Source organism: Corticium candelabrum, chromosome 7 (assembly GCF_963422355.1).
Source record: "Corticium candelabrum chromosome 7, ooCorCand1.1, whole genome shotgun sequence".
NCBI lineage: Eukaryota > Metazoa > Porifera > Homoscleromorpha > Homosclerophorida > Plakinidae > Corticium > Corticium candelabrum.
Genome location: NC_085091.1, coordinates 3,983,753 through 4,009,423, shown reverse-complemented (window position 1 = coordinate 4,009,423; position 25,671 = coordinate 3,983,753). Strand labels below are relative to the sequence as shown.

Below are 25,671 nucleotides of genomic sequence, written 5' to 3'. Positions count from 1 at the left end.
AGTAGTTAGCCTTTTGCTACAGTAGCACCTAAATATTATATACTCATGATCAGTTAGAACTCTTGATCACAGAATGTCATGGCTCTAGTTTGTCTTCTTTAGTCTTTTTAACTTTTCTTTGGAATGAAAGCTTGCATATGTCCATTTAATATATATACATATATATATATATATATATATATATATATATATATATATATATATATATAAATCTCATTGCATATTTTTTGGGAACAACTGTATTATTTATATCAATATGTTCATTATGTTAGAAACTGCAGAGAAGATCTTCAGCTTTAGAGATGTCCACAACTTTGAACGACGAACAAAAGAAGACGTACCCTAGTGCCACGAAACTGGAATTGATGTCGTCAGAAGTCTCTGAAAATAGCAGTGATAACGAGCCACCCTCTGAGGGAGCCTACACTGCTGGACGTTCACAACTCCTGATCCGACCTCTTCTGTGGAGAGCCATTGAAGCAACAAAGGTGTTTGAGGTTTTGGACAGAAAGTACGCCAGAAGGCAGACTCAGAGAGGAACGGTACCAAGAGTAAACGGAACTCCATCTACCAGAACACGTCCGGGAATGACATTGTACCAGAGTGGGCTCTAGAAGACTTCTGCTAATTACAATACGTTTGATTTTAATACATGTCAAAGAACATGGATATATAGAGCTAGATCATTCAAATTTGCTGTTAACGTTGTTGTCCATCGCCAAAGTTTGTTGAACTAGAGAAATAAATCACATGACAATTAATGTCAATCACCTGGTTTGTGTGTCTTAGGACTACCTATAGCTCATATTTGGAAAAATATGTATCTGGTATTTAGGACTCCAAATGTGTGCCTAAATGTAATCCTAAAATTGGTATTCGATCTATATAGGCCGTCCTAAATGTGTTCTATACACCATATTAGGATCGGTCTAAATATGTCTAAATATGATTAATTAAAGGTGGTATTTAGTACACATTTAGAATAGGTTTAGACCATGCTATATTTAAGCTTTCATGCAGTGCATGCATGATCGAGTGTCCGTCTTAATTCTCACAGTATACATGCAGTGTACAATCATGACCTAGCTATAGTGATCATGAGCAAGTCATGACCTAATCTAACTATTATGAGCATGCAGCCAGCTACCTAGAGATATATAGCTAGTGCTCACCTCGCTTACGGCGTCAGACACGCAGCGTTCTAGTTCCTCTTTAGTCAGAGAACAACGTCGACTTATGCCTCTGTCTGTACAGAAACGTCGAACAGATCGTTCGTTGAGTCCCCGAAGTCCTGGAAACATCGTCTGTAATTCTTCACTGATGACAGCATGACTATTACCCTCTTCGACTCGCTTCCGAACAAAATCTTCGTCAACTTCGTCCATGGAGATCGAGAGTGGAGACAATGCACGACCTGCCGTTATATCGTGAGATGATAGATACCGGCTGGGGCTTCCCCGTCAGATCTTTAGAGGCGTGGTCTAGATGATCCACGCAAATGTCCTCTAGCTAGATAGTTGCTTGGAGTCTTTCCAAATCGACTAGACGTCAACTTTCCAGTGTAGGCTAGACGTTGATCTCGTTGATTATAGATGCCCTAGACGCGTGCCTCCATGCAACGAACTTCCCTCGCTCATCGCCGCAAGGAATGTCTGAGCGTGACGGTTGACGAGAGCCAGGTGCAAGTGCTTACCGACTTGTTGTGAGAGGTCGGTCGCGTGCCTGTCGAGGCTTTCTCGTGCATCTCTTAATTGCATTACATTGCATGCGTGCCAGAGGCGTGGCTGGGCGTGGCTAAGCTAGATGCAACTTTCGTCTTTCAATAGAATTGAATATTGAAGTCACCGGCGACCGCCCGCGCGGTGTCATTATGTCGTTTATGAAATATGGCTCGCGCTAGCAGCTGCGGGTAACTTTCTATTTACATTTAGTACGGAGAAAGAAAATTGCATCAGAGGCTCTAATCTAATATTCATAATTTACGAAAAGTGGACGGATGGAAAGATTGAATCTATTTGCAAAGTAAACGAATATTGACATCACAATTGTTCTTTAATCAATTTCTATTTTCAATGTAATGGAATATTGTAAGAGCAAGCAACGCCAGTCAATTCTTAATTTGACATTCAATTTTCAATTTGTTTCAAAAAGTAAAAATGGAATGGACGAATTGGCCACGCAAATTCAAAATTTAATATTTAATTTTTAAATTAAATTGAATATTAAATTTAATATTGAAAATTGAACTAACGTGCTTGTAATTTCAATATTCCATTGCATTGAAAAAGGAAATTGGTTAAAAATTAAATGTGTTTTCAATATTCATTTTAATCCGCAAATGATTATAGTCCGTCGATCAATCAATTTTTAATTTTTAATAGAATTGAATATTGAAATTGCAAGCAACTTGTAGGTCAGTGGGTCTTTCGGCCATTTCAAATTTCAAATTTCAAATTTTTAAATTTTGAATTTTTGAAATTCAATTTCCCAATTTTTTGTATTGAAATTTAAAATTTTTAATTTAACGTTACCATTTTTAAAAAAATTGCAATGAATTTTAAAAATTTAAGTTCCGATTAAATAAACGTAAAGTGGCCATTTACGAACAAATACGTCTATTTACGAATGAATACGCCTATTTACGAGCACCATCGGCGTAATTTACGGTTTCAATACGATGATCGTAAATTCGATTTACATGCTATTTACGTCGATTTACGAGCGTGCGGGCCAGTAGTGGGCCGATCGAAGGTACGCTTTGGAAAGACGAAACCGGACATTGGCTGATACAGCTGACTTGGAACTTCAGGTAGACAGGACTGAGAAGATTCTGTAGAAGACGACATACTGTCCAGTGATCACGCACGTGCTGAGCTCTTACCTGACTGGGGCACACCTACTACTTCCGGCAAGCTGTCTTCCTAGTGACTTCCGGAACGTTTCCGTCTACTTCAGGCACACTGACAGTCTAACATGAACTTGGTGAGTTACTTCGATTTGGCCCTGCCAGTAATTAACTGCTGATAGAATTCTTTCCTTTCCTCCACCAGCAGGGCGATTAAATACAAATATATTTAATTACCTATACCGCTTACCGGAAGTTCTTTGCTTTTGTCTCCTGGTGGAACTACTACTTTCAAATATTGGTCCGGCCAACCTTACAGGCTCCGCCGGCCCTGATTATTCAACTAGAACGTGACGTCCTAAGGAGGTTGATATTAACGCTACTGTCGCTGATGGTGGACAGCGACGTTTTCGCACTAAGCCAACGATCTATTACGGTAAACAGGACCGGAACTGGAAGCTACGCTTGCAACAAGCTTTTCGCGTCTCCTAGACGTCTATGCAGTCTGGACAGCCCCAGAATTTGCTAGGTTCTGGCATCTCATCGAGCATGGCGCACCCAAAGTGGAACCAATGGCTACAGCCGGGATTGTCGCTGCCTATCCATCCTTCTTTATCTTTCTTTAAGTCTTCGTAGTACGATTGACTGTAACTGCTACAAAAGGAGTCATTCTCGTCGCTGCTTGAACCAGCCACTCCCATTTCAAACGTTGTCTTGGACTTCCCTGATAGGAGGCGAGTTTCTTGACGTTGTAGCTTTCCTTTCTTGCCATTTTCTGTACGTTTTTAACCTTCCGTCTTTCTATAAATCAATCTGCAGTGGGAATTTCACCTGCATGAGATGGCAGCAGTCGTCTGTCTCTTGTGTTCTGTCCTTGTTTTGGATCTGAGTCCTGTGCTGCAAAGAGCTGTGCAAAAAGTGGCGTATCTTTCTCTGCATGGATGTATGTTGAGGTCTAATTAGAGAGCAACTTCCCAGACCCGCCCACTTTTGATTACAAGTTGCTCGATTCTAGCCGTTGCTCGTAGAGGTGAATAAAGAAATCTGCATGGTACAGTAGAGTAAGGCATAGGCTGTGCAACCAACGTACAACGGTGATTGCTTGCGTTGAATATGTAACGCTGCACGATTGTTATGATTTCGCATTGGCAGGATAGTCGAGGCTACTGTCTAAACATACGGGGAAAAGTGAGAAAACGCGGCGTCAACTGGAAGAGCGTCCTGTCCCGAAAAGGTACGACGCAGTGCTTGCTACTGCAACAAACCGCGTCGTGGTTGATGACCAATTCGTCCGTGGTAAGAAGTGAAACTTCAGCTGTCCACCTTTAGGGGGTGTTCATGGTTAGGCGACTTTACCCTAACAAACGACACGCACCACGGTGGCTGTAGAACGCAGACTGCAGCCACCGTATATATACGGCATGGAAAGTATGCAGCTTGTCTACGTCCGCCTACATTTCTCATTCCTAGAAATGATGGATAATTATCTAAAAGTGAAACAGAGTGGCGTGCACGTAATCACTGCCTTCTAATATAGTCCCAGCCACTGAAAGAAATTTAGAAATAACACAGAAAACATGTTTGGGTGTAAAAAAAACTCCTTCCAAAACTACACATAGGTCGGCGGTCTGGCTTGAGTTCTGTGTAATTCAAGAAAGGATATTGATGTGCAATGACGAAATTTCAGTGAATGTTTAGAACAGTGGAAAGTTTATTTAATATCCTGTTTGCTACACTTTGTCATCCGGAAGGTGTACAGATCATTTTCATCATGTCTATTTAATTAGAGCTGTACACCTTTCAGTATTGCCTCTGTGTGCGTTGTGTGTGTGTGTGTGTGTGTGTGTGTGTGTGTGTGTGTGTGTGTGTGTGCACGCGTGTGAAATGTAGTTCTTGGAATCCTGAGCTCCTTAATTATACTATGTCATTACAAATAGTAGTATAAATATTACATCAGCGTTGAAGCCAGTAGCTAATTCTATCAAAATGCAAGAAATATAGCAAAAATCATGTAGAGTATGGCTAACCATGTATAGAAGTTCGCAGTGTAATGTGAGTGTCGAGGACATTTCAAACTTCTTGCCACCATCAAGACTCCAGCTATACTACACTCCTCTCCTTAAGCATTTTCCCTTGCACAACTCGCTCAAAGCCAAGTCGTTTAAGGTCAAGAGACATAGACTGTCCATCAACAACAATTTCACTAACAGCTCGAGCTGCAGCTGGTGATTGCTGGATTCCATGCCCACTAAATCCATTACAAAATATGAAGTTTTGAATGATTGGATGGGCACCAATGATTGCATTGTGATCAAATGTGTTGTATTCATAGTAGCCGGCCCAAGCATGTTGCACCTTCAATGAATTGAAAGCTGGCACATATTGAGCAATATCAGGCCAAACTTTTTCATTAAAATAGTCATAGTCAACGGTCAATGGAGAAAAATTGAAGTCAAGTTCCTGCACATTAATTAATAATGACTAGACAAACCAATCCAACACAGGCAGTATCTAAAAAGTGTGATGAGTATCATGATCTATGTCAGTGACACATGCCACGTAAGTAAACATGTCATATGATGAGAATGTTGTGTCGTGTGTGTGTGTGTGTGTGTGTGTGTGTGTGTGTGTGTGTGTGTGTGTGTGTGTGTGTGTGTGTGTGTGCATCTCATTCACATGCACATTCACCACACCTACTACTAGCATACAGCATGTCCTATTCAAATACCAGAGACGGTCCTTGACCAGTCAGAAATATGCCACTTCCTTTTCCCTCCATTCTGAAATAAGCACCACTTGGCAACACAACAAGAGGACACTCATCAATTCCTGCATCTGGACACTTGACAACAAACACCATTCTCTTCCTGGGACGAACAGGTAGGTCCACTTTCATTACAGAATTCTCATCATCACCTAAACCTGTTGATGTAGCAATTCCAATACCAGCCATTTGTGCTATTTGTGCAGCATGAGGCCCAGCACAGTTGACCAAATATTTGCAAGTGATGGAAACAGGTAATTCGCTACTGTAACGTAAAATCTAGACCAACAGCAAACATTTACTAATATACATACACAAGTCTTGATCACACAATAAATGCAGTGCATTCATAAAGATAAATCATGCAAAGAGATTATAAAACCAACTACATACATAATTTAAATAATCTTTGATCCACCTCCCAAGGACAGCTGGCATGCTGTTGTCTTAGTATTTGGTACAGTACATACTATGGACACATTCAGAGACTGACAAAAAACAAATTAAAGCAGATTCACAGCATATAAACAAGAGAGTACAAACAAACCGATAAATAGATAAACAGACAAAGTGCAAAGACATATACTAAGCACAACATGCTTAATGGCAAGCAGTGTCTTCTAAAAACATTAGTTTTCTTAGTGTCGCAAGAGAAACAAGCGATCTAATGCAAACAACATAGTGGGCACACAGATAGACAGACAAACAAACAGACAACAGACAGACAGACAGACAGACAAACAGACAAGCTCCACGTGGATCTAATGCTGGTTGGCGTTTCAAGCATTTTAAAATATTACTGGAAAACTAGGATACTGCAGATGGTCTTTTCTCCGCCTGTTCGGCTTTTGCTAAGGGAATATATTGCAAGATGTAGCTGTCACACTCTTTTCTTCTTAAAGACTGATCGCTCTGCCCAAGCCAAATGGTGATGTGAGACCCATTGCCATCAGGGAATCTATTCGCCGACTTACAGCCAAGAGTATTTGTTCACAAAAAATGAAGAGTTTACTGAAGTTTTCTGTCCCATTCAGCATGGTGTGTCTACGAAATGTGGAGCAGAGTTGATAGCGCATCATATAACTCTCACTTTGGAATCTAATCCCAATTGGATAGTTTTGAAGTCGAATGTTAAGAATGCATTCAATTCTGTCAGCAGAGACCAGATTATGGAACTAGTTTCTCTTACCTTTCCTGACTCATACAACCATGTAATTTCAAATGTATGGCAAACCCAGCTCCCTTGTCTTCATGCAGGGTTCGGTTCCTCTACGGTAATAATTCCATCTGAGGAAGAAGTTCATCAAGGAGACCATCTGGGTCCTGTTCATTTTGCCACGGCCATTCATCCAGTCTTAACTAAGATTCAGAAATCCCACTCTCAAGTATACGTACTGCCCTACCTGGATGATGTATTCTTGCTGAGAGGGACGAAATCTGTTTTGGCTGCGTTTCATGACTTGAAGGAGACCTTCTCAGCCATCAATCTGGTCATAGCAGACAAAAAGTGCGAGATATTCTCTCCATCGTCCTCAACTGCTGTTGAAGAGTTTGAAGGAATTCCTGTGTCTTGTGAGAGTGCACTCTTCCTTGGTTCTCCAATAGGTTCGATGTCATTCGCTACGTCCTCTTGTGCCACCATAGGCCAGTCAAAGCCCTCACTGTGCGATCAGCTTACCAAATTGGATGATGTTCAGAGTGCAATGCTGTTATTATGATGCTGTTACGTTCCAAACCTTAACCATTTGGCCTGGACAGACCATCCTGATTTGCTAGTTCATGCTTCTACAATCCATGACTTTAGGACACAAGAAGCCTTTTCTTACCTCTTAGGCTATGGCATGGTTGATGACAGGATTTGGCATCAGGCTTCTTTACCATCAGAATGGGCTGTTTCGGAATGATTTCTTTGCTGTCAGTGAGATAACAAGCTTTTGTTGCATCCTGGGCCAACGCCTTTACAGGGCTGCCATTCCGATTCCTTGTTTTACGACCTATCATCGACAGTCTCTTAATTAAGCTCTTCAACCTCTCCAATCAGTAAAGCCATAGCAAGGTCTGTCCCTCCAGGAAAACATATTTCTGACTATCTGCCATGTGCTAGGAAAATTCAACAAAGGCTATCTTCTATCACTGCTTCCAACACTCAGTATCTACTCAAAAATGCCACCACTGCCAGAGATGCAGCCTGCCTACGCTCAACAACAGGTAAGGGCGCTGGGGCTTGGCTTAATGCTATCTCTACATCGGAAGTGCTCGCACTCAATTCTTGCGAATTTCGCTTGGCGTCCTTCCTTCGTTTGGGTTTGCCCATAGCCTCTCCAGCTGGACAACGACATGCAATTGTGGAGCTCTTGTAGATGACAATGGATACCATTTGCTGACCTGTAAGACTGGTGGCGGGCCAATATGTTCTCATGAATCGATTTCGTCCATCTGGTCTGATTGTTTCCGTAGGTTGCATATCCACTGCAGGGAGTCGAGGAGTCGTTATACAACTATAGACAACAGACCAAACTTTGTATTTTTTGACTCGGACATTGGAAACAACGTTGACCTAGATATCTCCCTCGCCCACCCATGGAGTAGTGACATCTTTCCATCATCTGCTGGTGTTAGTGGTGCCGCTGCAGAGAGGAGAGCAGACAGAAAAAAAGAGAAATACAGCAAACAATTACCAGGTAGCATAATTGCCACTGTAACCCCACTGGTAATGAAGCATTTGGAGTGTGGGGGATTGATGGATGGAAACTCCTGTGCAAAGTATCAAAGAAGCCATCGGACAAAGTGGGACGACCAAACACTGTGGACTTTATCGAATTCTGGTCCAAACGCTTTTCTATTCAGCTCCAGAATTGTAATGCTAGAGTCATCTCTAAAAACCTATCTTCGCTGTCAGAAGGCAACAGATGTGACCACTTTGCCACCCAGAACTTCAGCCACTAGCTGGTATTGGAGGCTTTGCTTGTACACTGTAGCTTTTAAGTGTAGTCCTCACTTTGTTTTACACGAGTTTCAATTTTAGCTTAGTTTAGTTGATGAACACTAGTAGTAGTTGGACAGTACATAGTACCCTGCATTGCAAAAATGTATCATACATAAAAGTTCAAATATATGTAATTGACAGACAGATAGACAGACAGACAGACAGACACAGGCAGGCAGACAGACAGAATTTCATCATTATGTAGTTTGCATCGGTATAAGTTGTAGTGATGTTTTATAAAAAATGATTTGAAGAGAAGACAGACAAACAACAGATGGACAGATAGTTAAACTGACATACAAACTGAGAGACACACAAACGAATGAGTTAGTGCAAGGGAAGGAAGTTGGCTAGCTGGCTAGCTGCTGGCACACCAAACTGTTGGCACACCAAACGTGTACCTTGACACTTTCCACTTGCTTTCCTACAGTTTCTATTGCCTTCACAGTACCATGAAGATATGAGACACCAAGGGACAAAACTTTCTTCTTAAATGCAGTTAGAAACAGCCAAGGATCAAACCATCCCTCATTACGTACTCCTAGACAAACAAATTACACACAAACAGTTTCTATTCCTAAACGAAACTTACCAAGACAGCCCAGAGCTAGATCATCTGTCTGTAGCCATGGGTACTTGTTTTTCAAGTCAGTAGGTTCCAAAAGCATCACCTGAGCTCCAGTATCTCTATACATATAAAAATCTACTGTAAAGTTAGAGAGTGGAATATAACTATCAGCTATACATCTCACTGCACACTCAGCTGTATCACACTATATGCAACACTATCCCTAGCCTCAAATTTCCAGACCAGAGAGCGCGCGAAGCGCACGACGTGCACTCTCTGGTCTGGAAGTTCGAGGCTACACTGTCCCTATCAGTTTGCCCATTCCTGAAATGCCACATTCCCACCATAATTACAGCCACTACCAAAACAACTAACTAGACGTTACTGATGTTTAGTTCTCTCCACTGCATATTACACCTCTTACTGCCTTTTTGATTGGGCTGTCTCATGTATCAGCAAGCAACATATTTTTGAGTTACCAATTTTCACCATATTTGGAGAAGTCGGGATGAGCTTAGACTGACGGAAGTCAAATGACTGAATGCCGGTTGCCATTAATGTACATATTCTAGTTACTTGTAGATTAGTTTTGGTTAGTTGCTGTTATTGTTAGACTATAGTTGCATCAGTCATACGCTGATTCTTTTTGTTCATTGTGTTTCTTCCATTGAAGTATACTCAACCATACTTCAAACGACCCGTGACATGCTGTGAGTTAATTGTATACCAAACAAACAAAATACATGTAAGACATGTTTTGAGGTTGTCTGATGCTCGGAAGATGTGAACGTTGCTCCAAATATTAACTGAATCATGTAATCATTGTATCTTGCCCACCACAACTGCAGAGCGTAAGACGTAACTAGTCTATATCAGTCTTAAGATGCCTCAAGGCCTATCTGTATTTATGACAAACTACACTTCGTAACCCAGCTATATTGTACACCCACTAATCAGAAACACCCACAAGAAATTGATTAAAGAACCAGTCTCAAATGCTTGAACCTTCAGTGTGTCTATGTGATGAGTCCTAGTATGTCTACTGTAGCTACCAAATGTTAAATCTCTTAATTAATTACAATGAAATTACAAATGATTGAAGACAATGTCTAAATCTCTGCAAAACACCATCAGTTTCATTATCAGTGCTACTAATATCAACAGAACAAAGTAATATCAATTATGTTTAAATTGATATCAATTTGGAAACCCCACAGGAAACTTTAGGAATGCACCTGACCAACAACCAAGTAGCCACCAAACGGTGAGGAAAGACTACCACATATACTACTAAGCTGATGCTACATGTACCCCATCACAATTGTGCGCAAGCATGGCAATCACTAGCCTCAACTTCCAGACCAAAGAACGCACAAGCATGCTACTCTAGTCTGGAACAAACCAATACTACGATTAATTTCTGAAGTACTTATAAAAAGCTATGGTAAGCGGTAGTCTAACAGCTTAGGATCGTTTACCTAGTCCAATAATGAGATGGAAAGATGAGTGCTTTTGCATTACAAAAACATCATTTGTAAATGCCGAGGGATCTCACAAACAAAGAGACATCTGCCGTGTTTGCAGCGATATGTTGGTGATGGCATGAAGCAACAACGCTTTGCATAATTCTGTGGCAGCTGCCGAACGTTACCTAGTCTAACCACTCAACCAGTTGTCAAACATGATGCTCTAGCGATGCTGCTGTGCATCTAAGACGCTGATTGACTTAGAAGGCTATTTCTGAAATCATTTTAGACCTGTTCTGGTCCAGACTACTAGTAGAGTGTCTGGTCTGGAAGTTTAAGGCTAGGCAATCACCTCTTGTTTCTAAGAGTGCTGCCTCATCTCAATTACGTGGTGGTGTCCAATGTAAACTGTATCTACAAGATATCACACATCCAGAAGGTTTGCACCTGCTTCGTTGAGACTGGCACTGGTTTAGCTGTGTCCAATGTAAACTGTATCTACAAGATATCACACACATCCATACCGTCCAAAGTTTGCACCTGCTTCATTGAGACTGGCACTGGTATAGCTGTGTGCCTCAAAGTCCACTCTTCGTTGCAACAGTGCACTTTCCACGACTAATAGTCTGGGGCTCCAAGGCTAACATAAATAGAATAACAAACTACTTTATCAGTATTGTCATGTGAAACAGGCATGCAGAATGTGACCGATAGTGAAAGAGCTATGGGTCAGGGCATGTCCTACGAATCTCAGCTGTTTATTCCTTTGGTGTATTGCATAATTTGTGTGACCTGGTGGATCCCAATTACTGACAGCTAGACTCCCATCAGAAATTGAGAAAACCCAAGTCAAATTGTAAAAATCCCGACAAAATCGGAAGACTTGGACACCCCACACATCACATCTCATGACAGTGGTACTTTTTGCTATGAGCTGGTTTCATGTGCACTCCCACAAATAAAAATACATCATTTGATGAACAAACACAATTACAGACAGATGAATAAAGAAACAGAAAGCATGCAGAGGTAGATAGAGAGTAACCAAGCAGCAATTAAACTTGGGACACAGTCCAGATGTTTTGCAAGCTGGTGCATCAGATACCGGTTGGAAAAATGTATCCATGAAATCAAAATCTCATGATCAGAGAAATGTAGCACAACACTGGGAGGATATGATACAGATACCATACCACAAACTCTACATTCTTCCTGCACAGAATTTTGGCCCCATAAGATATTGCGTGGAAACATGTGAAATTGCCATTTGGAATCTAAGTGCACAATACTGTTCGTTCGTGCACTCAGAGTGCATTCAGGACAACAGTGGACATATCGTATTCTGCAATTGCACGTGACTGGAAGCAGAACTGCAAAGCAGTGACAATGTTTTCGGGCAGAAGCTATGCTGCTGCAAAGAGGCACAGTGGCTCAAGCAAAGGCCTGGCCAACCTCACAAGAATGAAAATAATGCAAATAGCTACAATTGTGTTAGACTTATACTACGTAATGACTACATCTAGCACTAGCTAGAGTACAATCTGCATCTCTACATATTCAGATTCTGTAAACTGAACTGCCTATCAATTAAAACACACAGGACTCTACTTCTTGATTCACAGCCTTCCATTTCCATCTAACTCGTGCACTAAAAGGGTGTATCTTCATAATCTGGACTGTGTCCCATTAAACATATAAACAATCAATGCCATGAAGAGTTCTGAAAGCAAGTGTTTGCAGCAGCACCCACCTCTGAACCTCATAGTTTTCTTGTAGAATATGTTTCTCCTTCTCTGAAGCCAAAAATAAATATCCACCTTCATAAAAATTGACATCTACACGATCTCCGCCAGGGACACGCAAGTGGTGGTCAACATTTCGCAAAAATTCAACACCATACAGTGACATGAGTATGTTTTCTTTAATGCTAAACTGCTGCCGTATGCTGCCAATTGACAGAACAGTTGATGCTGTGGAATACTGTACAATACGAAAAAAATGTCAGTACATACACAGTCTAATACAAAGAAACAAGAATCAATATTGATAAAACAAAGTCTTTGCACAACAATAATTGTGATCAACAAGAAACAGCAAACCCATTGTATAAAAAATATAAACAAAACAACTGAATGAATGACTGACTGACTGACTGACAAACAAAACGACACACAAATAATAAACACAAACAGAAATACAAATACAGTCGCGTGTCACTTACCAACCCCTTGGGACCAGACACCGTTGGATAATTGAATATGTTGGATAACTGAAGCTGTTACGTACTCAACTATTGTTCATATTATACGGCATATTTTCCATATAGGTATACTGAATGTAGATGTGAATCTAAAAGAACCAAATGTCTTATTGGTCTAGAAATAAAAATTATACTTTTCACGGTTGATTGTGAATTTATATAATTGCAGGATGCATTATCTGTCATGTCATCTGTCATATCATCAGTCATATCATCACCCACGTGGCAAGCTTGACCTGTCGGATATTGAGGTGTTGGATAAGTGAACCTCGGATAAGTGACACGCGACTGTATAGACTGTGTCTGCACTAGATCTGCTTTAAACTAGTTTTAGAATAAAACTTGTTTAGAATCTAAAGGTTATTAGTTGAGGGCGTCTGCACTTGAGAACTTGGCTTTCTCTCGTACAAGACCTGCCCCTACATTGAGATCTTTATTGCAGCAAAGTGTTTCACGGTGTACAGTTTCTACGTTGTAGCAACTCTCTTTCGTTCCTTGGACTGCCTGAGGGACACTTTTTCCAAAATGTCCCATTAGAGCATAAATGAGACCAAGAAGAGAGATGCAGTTGCAACAGCTATCGTTATTGGAACGTGCGTTATCATCATGAGATAGTTAAACCTAAACAACCATTAAACTAGTTTAGTCACTAAGGCTCATACAGACAAACAGGTAGACCTACATATACGAACACTGAACTACGAGCATGTCTTAAGAAACATCCAATCCATGAAGTACTGTGATGATGACCAGCAGCGACAAATGTCAGACTTGAGAATGATGACAACAGCAACAGTAGAAAGTACACCAGACCAGAAGGTCAAGGTATGGCAGTGATGACCTTGGTACTGAAGCCAAGCACTGAAGACAAAACATGAGAAACTGTACATGAGACTAGTAGACAAGCATGCTGAAAGCAGAATTTCTGAAAGACCACATAAAAGTAGCCAAGGAAAAGCTGCAATCATCTCAGAAGATGCTGAAGTCAGCAAAAAGGGTGTCAGATTAAGACAGCAAAATAATATACTCAGCAGAGAAAACACAAAGCATGATGATACAAGACAAACCTAAAACGATCAAAGGAACGGTAAGATGCAAACTAAATCCCAGAGTAGATGAAGAAACAACAAATCTCAATAACATTCAATTGGACTGACACAAACAACAAAAATGGCGAACGCCGCTGACATCACAATAACTTTGCCGCACAACTTGCTCTTTAGCTGTGATGTCCACTAACTTACTCCTCAAGAAAAATCTTACTGCCACCTGCCTTTGTCTGGGACCAAACACACAAACAAACAGACAGACAGTGGCTGTGTCTCCACCTGTTGCTCTTTAAACATGTTTAACGTTAAACACGTTTAAACTCTAAACATGTTTAGCTAGACAGCGTCTCCACTTGTCCATTTATTCCCCGGCTATTAAAAGAATTATCTGAGACTTTGTTGTACCACCCACGTGAATTCGTTTCTTGTGCACCAGACAGTCGGAGATCGCCTTCTGGTCGTTTCGAGAACAATCAGAGACACAAGTCTCTGTCTTCGCCAAAATTGCTCTCTCCAAACACTCTGCATCAGTCTACGCCGTCTCTGACATTGCCTAATTCTGTCTTCTTCCAATAGTCTCCAAAGAAAGAGAAGAACAGCGCGAAAGAACTAACATCTATCGTTGTGGAACGGACATTACCATCACGTGACCGTGAAACCTACACCACTTTCGTTAAACTACCTCTTAAACATGTTTAGTAAAGCTGTTTAGGTTTACGGTCAAACAGGTTTAATGCTAGTGGAGACACGATTATTCTTGAACATGTTCAGACTTAAACAGGTTGTAAACATGTTTAAGCCCTAGTCGAGACGTGCCCAGTCACACTGAGACAGGTTAGCTTCAGTTTACCTGTTGGTGACCAATTTGTGGTCACTCACCTTCTTGATGTAATTAGCATATTGGTGTGAGTCGTAGTAATGATTTATGAATATATATGTATGGACAGACAGACAGATACTTTTATAACAGTAACCAAGGAAAGGCTGCAATCATCTCAGAAGATTTTGAAGTCAGTATAAAGGGTGTCAGATTAAGACAGCAAAATAATAGACCCAGCAGAGAAAACACAAAGCATGATGATAAAAGACAAATCTAAAATGATCGAAGCAACCGTAAGATGCAAACTAAATCCGACAGTAGATGAAAAGAACAAATCTCGATAACATTCAATTGGACTGACACAAACTACAAAAGTAGCAAACGCCGCTGACATCACAAAACTTTGTCGCACAACTTGCTCTTTTACCTGTAAAGTCCACTAACTTACTCCTCAAGAAAAACCTGTCTGGGACCAAACAAACAAACAAACAGACAGACAGACAGTCAGACTGAGACAGGATAGCTATAGTTTACTTGTTGGTGACCAATTTGTGGTCACTGACCTTCTTGATGTAATTAGCATATTGGTGTGAGTCGTAGTGATAATTTATGAAAAGATATGTATGGACAGACAGACAGATAGACAGATACTTTATTCTCATATCATATTTCATATAATATTCGCCCGTAATAACACCCATAAGGAAATAACGCCCATGCCCGTATACGCCCAAGTGCAGCAGGTCAGAGCTTTCAGCCAAAAACGTCCATGCCCAAGTATATGCCCAGATAAGCATGCACAGAATAAACAACATGGTGTCGGCAGAACATCCGTCTCCGTCAGTGTGCGTTTGATGAGCTGCATGGTGTCAGTGTTGAGTAAAAGTGCTAACCACTAGACTCATTTCTTCGGTGCAATTACTGATGCTGATGCTGTTGATCATGACAGGCTTCAGGGCAACGACTCTGGTTTCTATTGCGTGTGGTAGTTTCTGCCTGTATGCTGATAATGTATGGATACCAGTACCTTTGATCTTGAAAACGAACAATTGCTCGCATTTGTGGTATTTCTGTCTTCGAGTGTCTAAATGATGACTGGCAAAGCGACAGCATTTTGCGACCATGTATATGCCTATGACCAAAATAACGCCCATGCCCTACTATACGCCCAGAAAAGTGTTTCTTTTCTATATGCCCAGGGCATTATTAAGGACGAATATGGTATAGACTCTACTTGTACACTGTACAGATGCTAGGAATTTGTGAAAGCAAACCAGTCTTTGCAAACAACAAAGTCATAGACTAACTAATGGACTTAGCCTTGAATGTCAAAGTCAAATAATCTATCTAAATCACCATAATTAGGCAACAGTTTTGAAAGTTTTCTGAGGACAACTTTGGCATTACATCTTTGTAGAATTGTAGAAAAACATGGAGGCACTAGAATTGGCTTCTGAATTTACTGACTGTTGTGACAAATGATGTAAAAAATTCTCAGCCTTTGTGCCCCACCTAACAAGATGTTCTATCACAAGAGGATCACATCTTGATACATACCCTCCTGGAACAGGCTCTTATGAATATTTTTTCATTTTCTTTTCTTCTCTTAATTGTCGTGGCAGCATAACCATTTTCCCTGCTAGCCCTCTTATTAATGATGTTCTGACTCCATTGATGAGCAAGTGAAATATCAAGGTCCAAATTCTGTTCAGTACTTGAATAAAACACTGTAATGTCTGGACAGTCTTCAGTATTTCATGTATTGATGTGTTCTGTTTGATGGGGAAACTGAAGGTCAGGCAGGCACTCACTCCACCCATTCAAGACTGAATTATGAGCCACACAGGTCCACCCCATATTTACAGGTTAAAATATGGTATCAGTATTCGTCCAAGTCATGACCACAATCACACTTTTAATTCAATTGGTGAGAGGTAGAGCCATTCCCAACCTCAGGTAAGATGCCAAGAAAATTCATTTGTTTTTAAAGCGTGCTTAGCAGAAGTGGGGATGACATCCAGCCATGCACCAACCCCTCGTCCTTGCAGAGATCTCAACCGTGCTGCATCTCTATCAGACTGTGCTTGTATAATACTATCAGTAGCACTGTAGCACTATCACTGGCCATCTTGGTGGACAATCGATACTGTTATTTCTTTGAATATGAGATATCGTCTCCAAGAGACTGTTATTCTCCATCTTCGCAGTTTGACTGGGCATTAGTGGTAAAGCTTGATAGGAAGAGGCCACAGTGGAGGGGACTGACCCTGGCAGTGATTCACTACTTTGAAGATAGTTGACTAAATCAGAAAACGACGAAAATCTGTCAGGTAAGTTTTTCATGGCTTGACACCATGAAGATAAGAAAACAGCTGGTAAAATTTGAATGATCCGTGTCAATATAAAACTACCCAATTTGATCTTTGAAGTTGCTTGTTACCAACTGATATCATCCAGATGATTGTAACCTATAACACTTTCAAACGACCATCTAGTCATATTATCAGAGATGTTTGCCGCTGCTTCTAGATCAACAGGAAATACTTGTCTTGCCATGTAATTCAGTCTAGGAACATGGCAGTGACGTAAAATCAGCATTGAGCTTGGACTGTCATTCAACTTGACAAGTTCAGAACAAAGACGATCACCAGATTTGGCTATCGAGATCGCATGAAGTCTGAATTCCCTATAGGAGTGCCCAAAATGATAGCTCCATCGTGTGCAACAGGAGTTGGAAATGTGCAACACTAACCAGACTGGCAATACAGTTCACACTTTTTCTGTCACAAATATCTAACCTCACTATCAACAAAGAAGCTTTGAGATCTTCAAGAACTGATTTAAGGCTTTCGGTTGGCCCAACACCACATACACATCACCCAAATATGCAAGTTAGTGACTTCATGTCGAGTCAATAATCACATAGAATAGGGTGAATAATGGCAGCAAATAGAGCAGATCCAAAGGGTTTTGATGGTATTGCTGAACCCCTTCACTTGATGAGAGTACCTGTACACTTTTGCTGGTGACATAGATCAAGGAACTGGGCTCTCCATACAGTTGGTTGACATGAGGCTATATATCTGCAAACTGTTGTGCAATTTGTTGTAAAAGGGCTCTCTGGACACTGAGCTAAAAAGTATTTCTGACGTCCGTTTTAAGTATTGACCAATCAGGGTTAGTTTCAAGTGGAACTTGAATGTGGTGTGTAAGCAATTCTCTTCCCTCAGGTGTAGCAATACCATGTTGTAGCAGAGAAAAGGATGAAAATCAGACAACTTCTCATGACAAATGGTCTTAGCTGTAAGTCGCCAAAAGCCTTCTCCAATAGCTATTGGTCTTACATCACATTCAGTCTTTGGCAAAGCTATTAGCTTTGAGGCAGAAAGTAACAGAATGATTGTATAAAGTCACCTAAGGTATTACACACTGAGAATAATGACTCAAAAGTAATTTCATTATCAAGTAGAACTCGAACAAGTTCATACCTCCATCCTGAGGATCCACACCCTGATCCTCTTGGACAGTTCTTAATACCATTGATAAAAGCAGATTTATCAAGGCCAATCCATAACGAATCCTACTATCAATGCTTCCTACAAGATGTTTTTGCTTCAACAACTGAAGAACGTCATCACTTTCTGGAGCCAAACCTTGACTTGTCAAAACCCTAGCCACCCTAGAGAATTCACCTGACTGAACCTGACGTAGAGCAGCTATTCTGCTGTTGTCACCATGTGACGGTTGTTTTCGTGTACTTATTCTTCAAATGGACTACCTCTTTCTAATGAAAATTTAGGAAACGTTGATACCGAGCTTTCACTTCTCTAATGCCAACTTTGCCACCACGCACATGAAGTTGCAACAACATTCTAAGTAGTAAAAACAGAAGCTTCCGTCCCACATCAGTAGACAGATCATTTTCAATCTTTCTATGAGGAATGATGCAGATATCTTGGAACAGGGACCGAAGACAAGGTGGAAGATTGCTAATAGAACATGGCAGTAAGAACGTGAGAATGTCCTCAACAGACAGACAGACAGACAGACAGACATTCCAACTTCAAGTAATCATAATGACATAAATGACTTTGTAAGTCAGTTTTATGTACATTAGATTGATAGGTATAATGGCCCTATAGCACCTATAGAACTCGATTTTAAAGTCTAGTGGGTAATAGTGATCATGTTTGAAATATACTACCACTGACAGACAGACAGACAAACAGACAGACAGACAGACAGACAGACAAAAACATTAATTATTCAACTTCTATCACTATGTGTAACATATGCAACCAGTACAAAGAAAAGAAAATCAGTAATTACAATTTAACAGCACTTCAAGACCACAAAGCTCCGCCAAGACAGCTCAGTTACCTCAGAATGCCATTAATAATTATTTCTATGGCAACTACCATATTTCTGGGCATTTAGCTGCAGGGCTCTTATTAGACCCTTTTGGTTCTATGCCTTGTACAGTGTGGTAGGGAATAGGGTAGAAGCCATGGAATTCCCTGGAGGATATTGCAGACAAAGGAAACATCACTGTTACAGTAATTATTCTAATGTAATAAAATGTAATTAGCTTTTGCACTTTTACAAAATCGTTTCTAGAAATTAAACCAACAAAAATTAAACTATTATAGTACCTCAAAATAATAATTATCAATCTAGATGGCTCTCCAATTTGTGCATAAAAATAATTATGGCTCCACAAATCGCTTCACGTAGAGGGGTGCTTAGGTAATTAGAGTCATAGGGGCTCATTGTAGAATGTAAGCTACAACACAACACTCAACAAAAAATCAACTTATATTCTACTCTACAACAGACTGCATGTGCTTTGCAAATCTACAAATAAAGCTGTTCCTCAATGAAAACGTTACAACATACAGAAGTGAGGCACCATTTAGAAAAACAAAATTATTCTTAAAAGGCACTTAATTAACTAATTAGAATCATTGAAAAACAACTAACAATAGGTCTTGATTGTTTCCAAAAGCCACTCTAATTAGAGCCTAATAAATAATTGCAACTCCACATGGCATTTTGGTAAGAGGGGTCCTTCAATTAGAATAATTAGGGTATACAGTTGATGAAAGTCTGCAGCAAGTGCGACTGATGCATGAGGCCAGTTCCTACTGACAATTAACCTGTAGAGGAAGCAACCAAATCAGAATCAGAAATATGGCTAACAGTGATGTCTTCCTTTGTCTGCAATCCTCCAGGGAATTCCACAGCTTCTACCCTATTCCCTAACCACATTGTACAAAGGCACGTAATACAGTACCAAAGTGTTCTAATAAGAGCCCTGCAGCTAAATGCGAGAAAATACAATATTTAAAAGACTTTGCATTCATCTTAGCATGTGCACACACTATTTAAATGGCATCGAATTAATCCCAAACTAATGGATTGTTCCTCTATCATTCTGCCAAATTTCATCAAAATCCATCGACTCATCTCGCCTCAATGCCTCATTAGTCCCTACCATTCACAGTATATCGATCACAGTGATCATACTCAAAAGAAGCTCAGGAAACAAAAGACAACCCATTTACTCTTCACAGAAATGGTTGAATGTGCAGGAGTAAATTGGAAGTCATCTCACTTCTCTCACCAAAAAGTTCTAAGGGAAGGCTCCGAGCTGACTCCTCGAAGTGGGACCTTGATTTGGATTAATTCCCAATTATTAACAGAGTTCTAACCACGCATGCTAAGGCATATCGGCCCACTACGCCTTCAGAACTGCCCGCTATACCCACTACGCATTCAGAGCTGACCACTATGCCTCCAGTATACTGGCTACGCATGTAGGCACAACTGTACGCCACACATGCACACGTGCACTCCATCTCCAGAAGTTACAACAAAGAGGAGGGACTAAAAACTAGATAGTGTCCCTTCACTGTACCTGTTGAAATGTTTATCAATAGTGATCATCAGGGAGAAGATGGAGACATGTCAACCATGAGTCTCTATTGCATACCTATAGTATTGTAATAGGATTTGTTGCCTGGTATGGAATGAGTAGTTGGAACGACTAATCTCAATCATGGCTTTGTCTATGTCTGTATAAACCAATCCGAGCACAAAGGATTGACCACATATATCAAATATGTAGCTCATTTGCGACAGCTGAGTGACTTTTCTCTTCTGTCTTTTTCATTTAAATGAGTCAACTCGTTGGTCCTCAAAGATTGTTGCTGACTCCTTGCAAACAGCTTTCCATAACGTCCAATCTGATGCTATGTTTTCCCATTGGGATACATTCACAACACCAAATCCTTTCATGGATTTCAGGGTATCTTTACAGAACAAATTCTGTCCTCCAGCTGATCTACTTCCATCTTAGCTGACCGTAAAAGACAGCTTTGGGCAGCCTCTCATCTGTCATGCGACACATATGTCCACACCAACGAAATTGGGACTGCACACGAAATGCTTCGATTCTCAATATTTTACATTTTTTCAAAATCTCCATGTTGGGTAGTTGATCTTGCATTTATAGTCATCTTGCAGAAACAGTGCATGTGGAATCTGTCTAATTGTCTGATGTGTCTCCTGTACAAAGTACAGCTCTCACAACCATAGAGTAGAGTGCAATAATAACAGCACAATATATAGTACCTTCACTTTCGTAACTATGCTGATTCCATGTTCATTCCAAAGCCGTCTTGTTAAGCTACCCAAAGCAACACTACCTTTGTTCAGACGCATAGCTATTTTGTCATGTAGAACAGGTTTTTGTGATAATGAACTTCCCAAATATGTGAACTTCTCTGATTTGAGTACACTTTCATTCACCTTCACAGTTGAAGGTGCATATGTAGCACCAGGCTTTGGCTGTAGCAAAAGTCTGTCCTTTTCAAACTGATAGTAAGTCCAAACCTTTGTGCCGCATTGGCAAAGCAGTCCATGATAAATTGGATATCTTCTAGAGAATGAGCAACAAGAGTGCAATAGTCTGCAAAAAGCAAGTCCCGTACCAACATGTCTCTGATTTTTGTCTTAGTGTTGAATCAACAAAGGCTAGAGATACTTCCATCAGCACGAGATTGAAGATAAATACATTTCTTACAATTCTTGAATGCAACATTCAACATCATTGCAAAGAACACATTGAATATCAAAGGTGACAGGACACATCCTTGTTGACAGTGTTGGTGACTTCAAATGAATTTGATGAGTCTCCATTGTGTATCACCTTGGCTGTCATATCGTCATGAAAAGATCCTATTATGCTGACAAGTTTACTAAGACAGCCAATATTTCCACAAAAGGTTTCTATTCACCGTGTCAAAGCCTTAGTAAGGTCGACAAAAACAATGAACAGATCTTTGTGCTGTTCACAACATTCTCCTGCAATGCCTGGCTGCAGAAATCATGTTTGTAGTCCAACAACCAGAGCGAAAGCTACATTGGCTCTGGAAGTATGTTGCTAGAGACATGACTGGAGAGCCTGTTCTGTATGAAGCGAGCTAAAATTTCTCCTGCAATAGACTAACAAGGGAGATGCCACGATGGTTGTCACAGATAGAACGGTCACCCTTGAGCTTGTATAGGTGAATAGTTGTATCTTTGGAACTGATTCTTGTTGCCATATGGCTGTATATAGTTGAAGTAACTTTCCTGGTAATAGTAATAAGACAGGTTAGCGTGGTACAGTAGGTATCCTACACCAGTCCCACGTGAATGCCATGCCCATATGCCAGACTCATGTCTCCACGTCCATATGGCTACGCCTTCCAAAAATCCTGACTACATAAATCAATTGTTCCTCCATTAAAGTTCTATCATCCAGACAATACCTTGAACCAATTAATTACTACCAGAACCTCAGTTTGGTTTCAGATCTGGTTGTTCTATACAAGAAGCTATCACTCTCTTTTAGCTGACGAGCTTTTGAAAGCCAAGGATAAAGGCTTGTTTTCTGGTACTGATCTTCAAGTTGCTTCATTTTGCACAATAAATGACTATGATGAACTGTGTCAAAGGCCTTTTTGAGATCAAGAAAAATCCAAGGAATTGTTTATATTGGTTTGAGGATTGTCTACATGGTCGTATGTAGTCAATCAGAGTTGGTACCGAAGTGTCACCACCACCTTCATGTAAAAAGGAGTTCCACACGAATCCAAATTGGGTCCATTCTAGACACAAGAGATCTAGATGCCTGATGTTGTCACAAATTGTATACCATATTTCCACGCATTTAGCTGCATGCCGGTTTAAGCCGGGGATTACCAGGGTGCAAGTATACCCCGGGGTATACCGGCATGCCGAAGAAAGAGAGGTGATTTGACCAACCTCCTATAGACTGGACACATAGATCTACGCTGCATCCGTTCTTAGATATTGATTGAACTAACATAAATAAACACTAAGACGTATACTTTTTCATCTAGATGTAGTACATAATCAACCATATAATGTTTGGATTTCTCTGTCTTCATCCTCCTCCTCCTCTTCATCGTCTCCTCTCTTCCTTATCTGTCAGTGCTGTGATTTCTTCTGCTTGTTCAAACCTAATCGCGTATGCACTGATGAGACAATCTAATTCCCTGGCGATTTTCATTTTGTTTCCACCGAGCTCATCATGCTTGCGTAGTACCACTAGCTTTTCGATTGTGTATGATCTTCTGCCACACAGCGAAGATCCACTCTCAATACCTTCTGGCTGTTCAACTTTTCTCTTTTCTAGCTGGGCTTTGGAGGAAGCTGCATTCTCTAGGTCAACGAATCGAATTATGGCGTGTATGCAGTAGAATTACCTGTGTAGTTGCTCCCCCGCCATTACCGGCACTCACTCGTGCTATACCGGTATGCCGGTATTGTTACCAGAGTCCGACAAGCAAGTTTCTGGTAATCCCACTTATACCATGCAGCTAAATGTGCAGTATGTCTCAGGTCCTACACCTGCAAGTGTGTGCAAGATCTTAAATGCGAATATTGAAAAAATGAGTAAATGGTTTCAAGACAATCTACTAGTTGAATGCAAAAAAGTCCAAGTTCTTGTACTTCAAAAAGTTTAAAGTATAATCATCCTTCTGTGCAACCTCATATCTGCATTGGCTCAGATATAGTTACTGCAACAACTACAGCTAAGTATCTTGGAGTCAATTTTGACTGTAATCTTTCTTGCAAACATCATGCTGCAGCTATCATTAAAGCTCTAGAAAGATTGGAGTTCTCTGGCGAGACAAAAACAACATGACTAAAAAGGAAAATTCCTTATTCCATAAAGTTGTGATGCAGCCTAGCATTGACTTTGCTACTGTTGCGTACGTGGTCATCATTGAATACGACACAGAATCAACGACTCCATCGGTTGGAAAAGAAAGCTGTACATGTTATAACAAATAGCCTCACTTCATGAAATCAAGCAAACTATTGTTTCCACACTTAAGATTTGCCAATTTTCAATGCAGACACGGGATACAGCTGGTAAAATTCACATACAAAAAAGCTACTAGTGGTTCTCTGGCCAAGTCAATAACGGACACCGAACAGATAACTTAAAGATGCACTCGTGCTAGTACTACCAACTCCCTCTCTATATCCCTCAACCCAAAACAGAGACACTGAAGAGGACGGTTGAATATAGAAGAGCAACTCTGTGAAATTCATTACCATGTAGTTTATGAACTACAGTTATTTTCGACTCTTCGAAAATCTATCATTAGAGAGTATTACCCCATATAGAAAATTTTTACTTATATTTGTTACTTTATATGTTAGTGTGCTGTAGTCTTGCTGTCTATGCATATAGTTTATCTTGTTAGTTTGTATTTGTATATATTATTCTAAGGTAGGGTAATCCGGGGTAATTCCATACACGTTTGCCTTTGATGACCCGTATCGTGTAGGCAACACACCGTTTTAAATTGCTCTTGGATCTGCCTTCAGCATTGGTCACTGCACTACATACAGGAAATTTGGGGTCGTGTCCTTGCTCATCTCGATTAGAAACAGGATATAATGTCGAAGCTCAGCTTGCGTGGGTGGGGCAATTCCATATACTTACCAATACTCGCTTTCAAAGGTTTGGGGTTTCTAACACTGTTCAATGCACACTAACACTTACAAATCAAGTCTGCATGTCTTTCTGAGATGTACAATTAGCGGGGTCGTAAGAATCGATCCGGTTTGTCCGGACCATATTTCAAATTTTGTACTTCCGCCAGCCGACGATTGGCTAACACTTCTGGTTGAAGGTACAGGTAATTAAATAACTAATATATAATTTCTAATATATAACTAATATATAATATAAAGTTGAATGTTGCTGATGTTGCAAACGTGTTTGTCAACAGCTAGCACAGGCTGAGACAATTCAGACGTTTTGTCAATGAAGATTTCGTCTCTGATTTGAATAGTTTGCATTATAGTATTTGTTGGTAAACGAAAGTAAATAATAGATATGGGTATACTGGGAGACTGCTCCCTTCGTGCAGTACCTGTGGACCACACTCTCTTAACGTACTATCCTTGGACCACGCCCTCTTAGCACACACTAAACCGGACCATTTCGAAATGCTTCCTACCAGCCTAATTAGTGTTTAGTCAGCACAGCGTAGAAATTCATTGTCGCTGAGATGTACGACCTGGAAGCTAAACTTACTCTATTGTCACCTATTTTACAGTTATCGGAACTAGAAGTTACAACATTGTCATGATTGAGCGGAGCGCTAGTGAAGTAGTTAGGGATATGCCCAGCAACATTGCATGGATAGCTCTTTACTAGCAAGTCTTATCTCGTGAGTGAGTTTACCACTGACAGATCGTACCTACCGAATGCCAAATCCTATGGCTACAAACAGACTTGCAAAACAACCTTTGTTCTTGAAAGTTAGAAACCAAACAGGTCAGCAGATGTGGTACCTTCGCTCAGAAGTTGCTGTCTACAGTCT

General features: G+C 40.4%; 1 protein-coding gene across 1 annotated transcript; it reads right to left on the bottom strand.

Annotated features, from left to right (window-relative positions):
* Positions 1-4,743: 4,743 nt before the first annotated feature.
* Positions 4,744-13,659, bottom strand: LOC134182059 (FAD-dependent oxidoreductase domain-containing protein 1-like). The gene is made up of 6 exons (XM_062649383.1): positions 13,572-13,659; positions 12,380-13,510; positions 9,188-9,282; positions 8,997-9,136; positions 5,574-5,888; positions 4,744-5,305 (listed from the first exon to the last, which is right to left on the bottom strand). Exons 2-6 carry the CDS (start codon positions 12,535-12,537, stop codon positions 4,946-4,948), a joined length of 1,068 nt encoding a protein of 355 aa, XP_062505367.1. The 5' UTR covers positions 12,538-13,510; positions 13,572-13,659; the 3' UTR covers positions 4,744-4,945.
* Positions 13,660-25,671: the final 12,012 nt, after the last annotated feature.

Bases quoted from the DNA above. Each gene is read 5' to 3' on its own strand.
- LOC134182059 (XM_062649383.1), bottom strand. From the start codon at position 12,537: ATGTCACTGTATGGTGTTGAATTTTTGCGAAATGTTGACCACCACTTG. The intron at 9,283-12,379 runs GTGGGTGCTGCT...TTATATGTATAG, and splicing joins GAAAACTATGAGGTTCAGAG to AGATACTGGAGCTCAGGTGA. The intron at 5,889-8,996 runs GTACACGTTTGG...CTGTTGGTCTAG, and splicing joins AGCAAGTGGAAAGTGTCAAG to ATTTTACGTTACAGTAGCGA.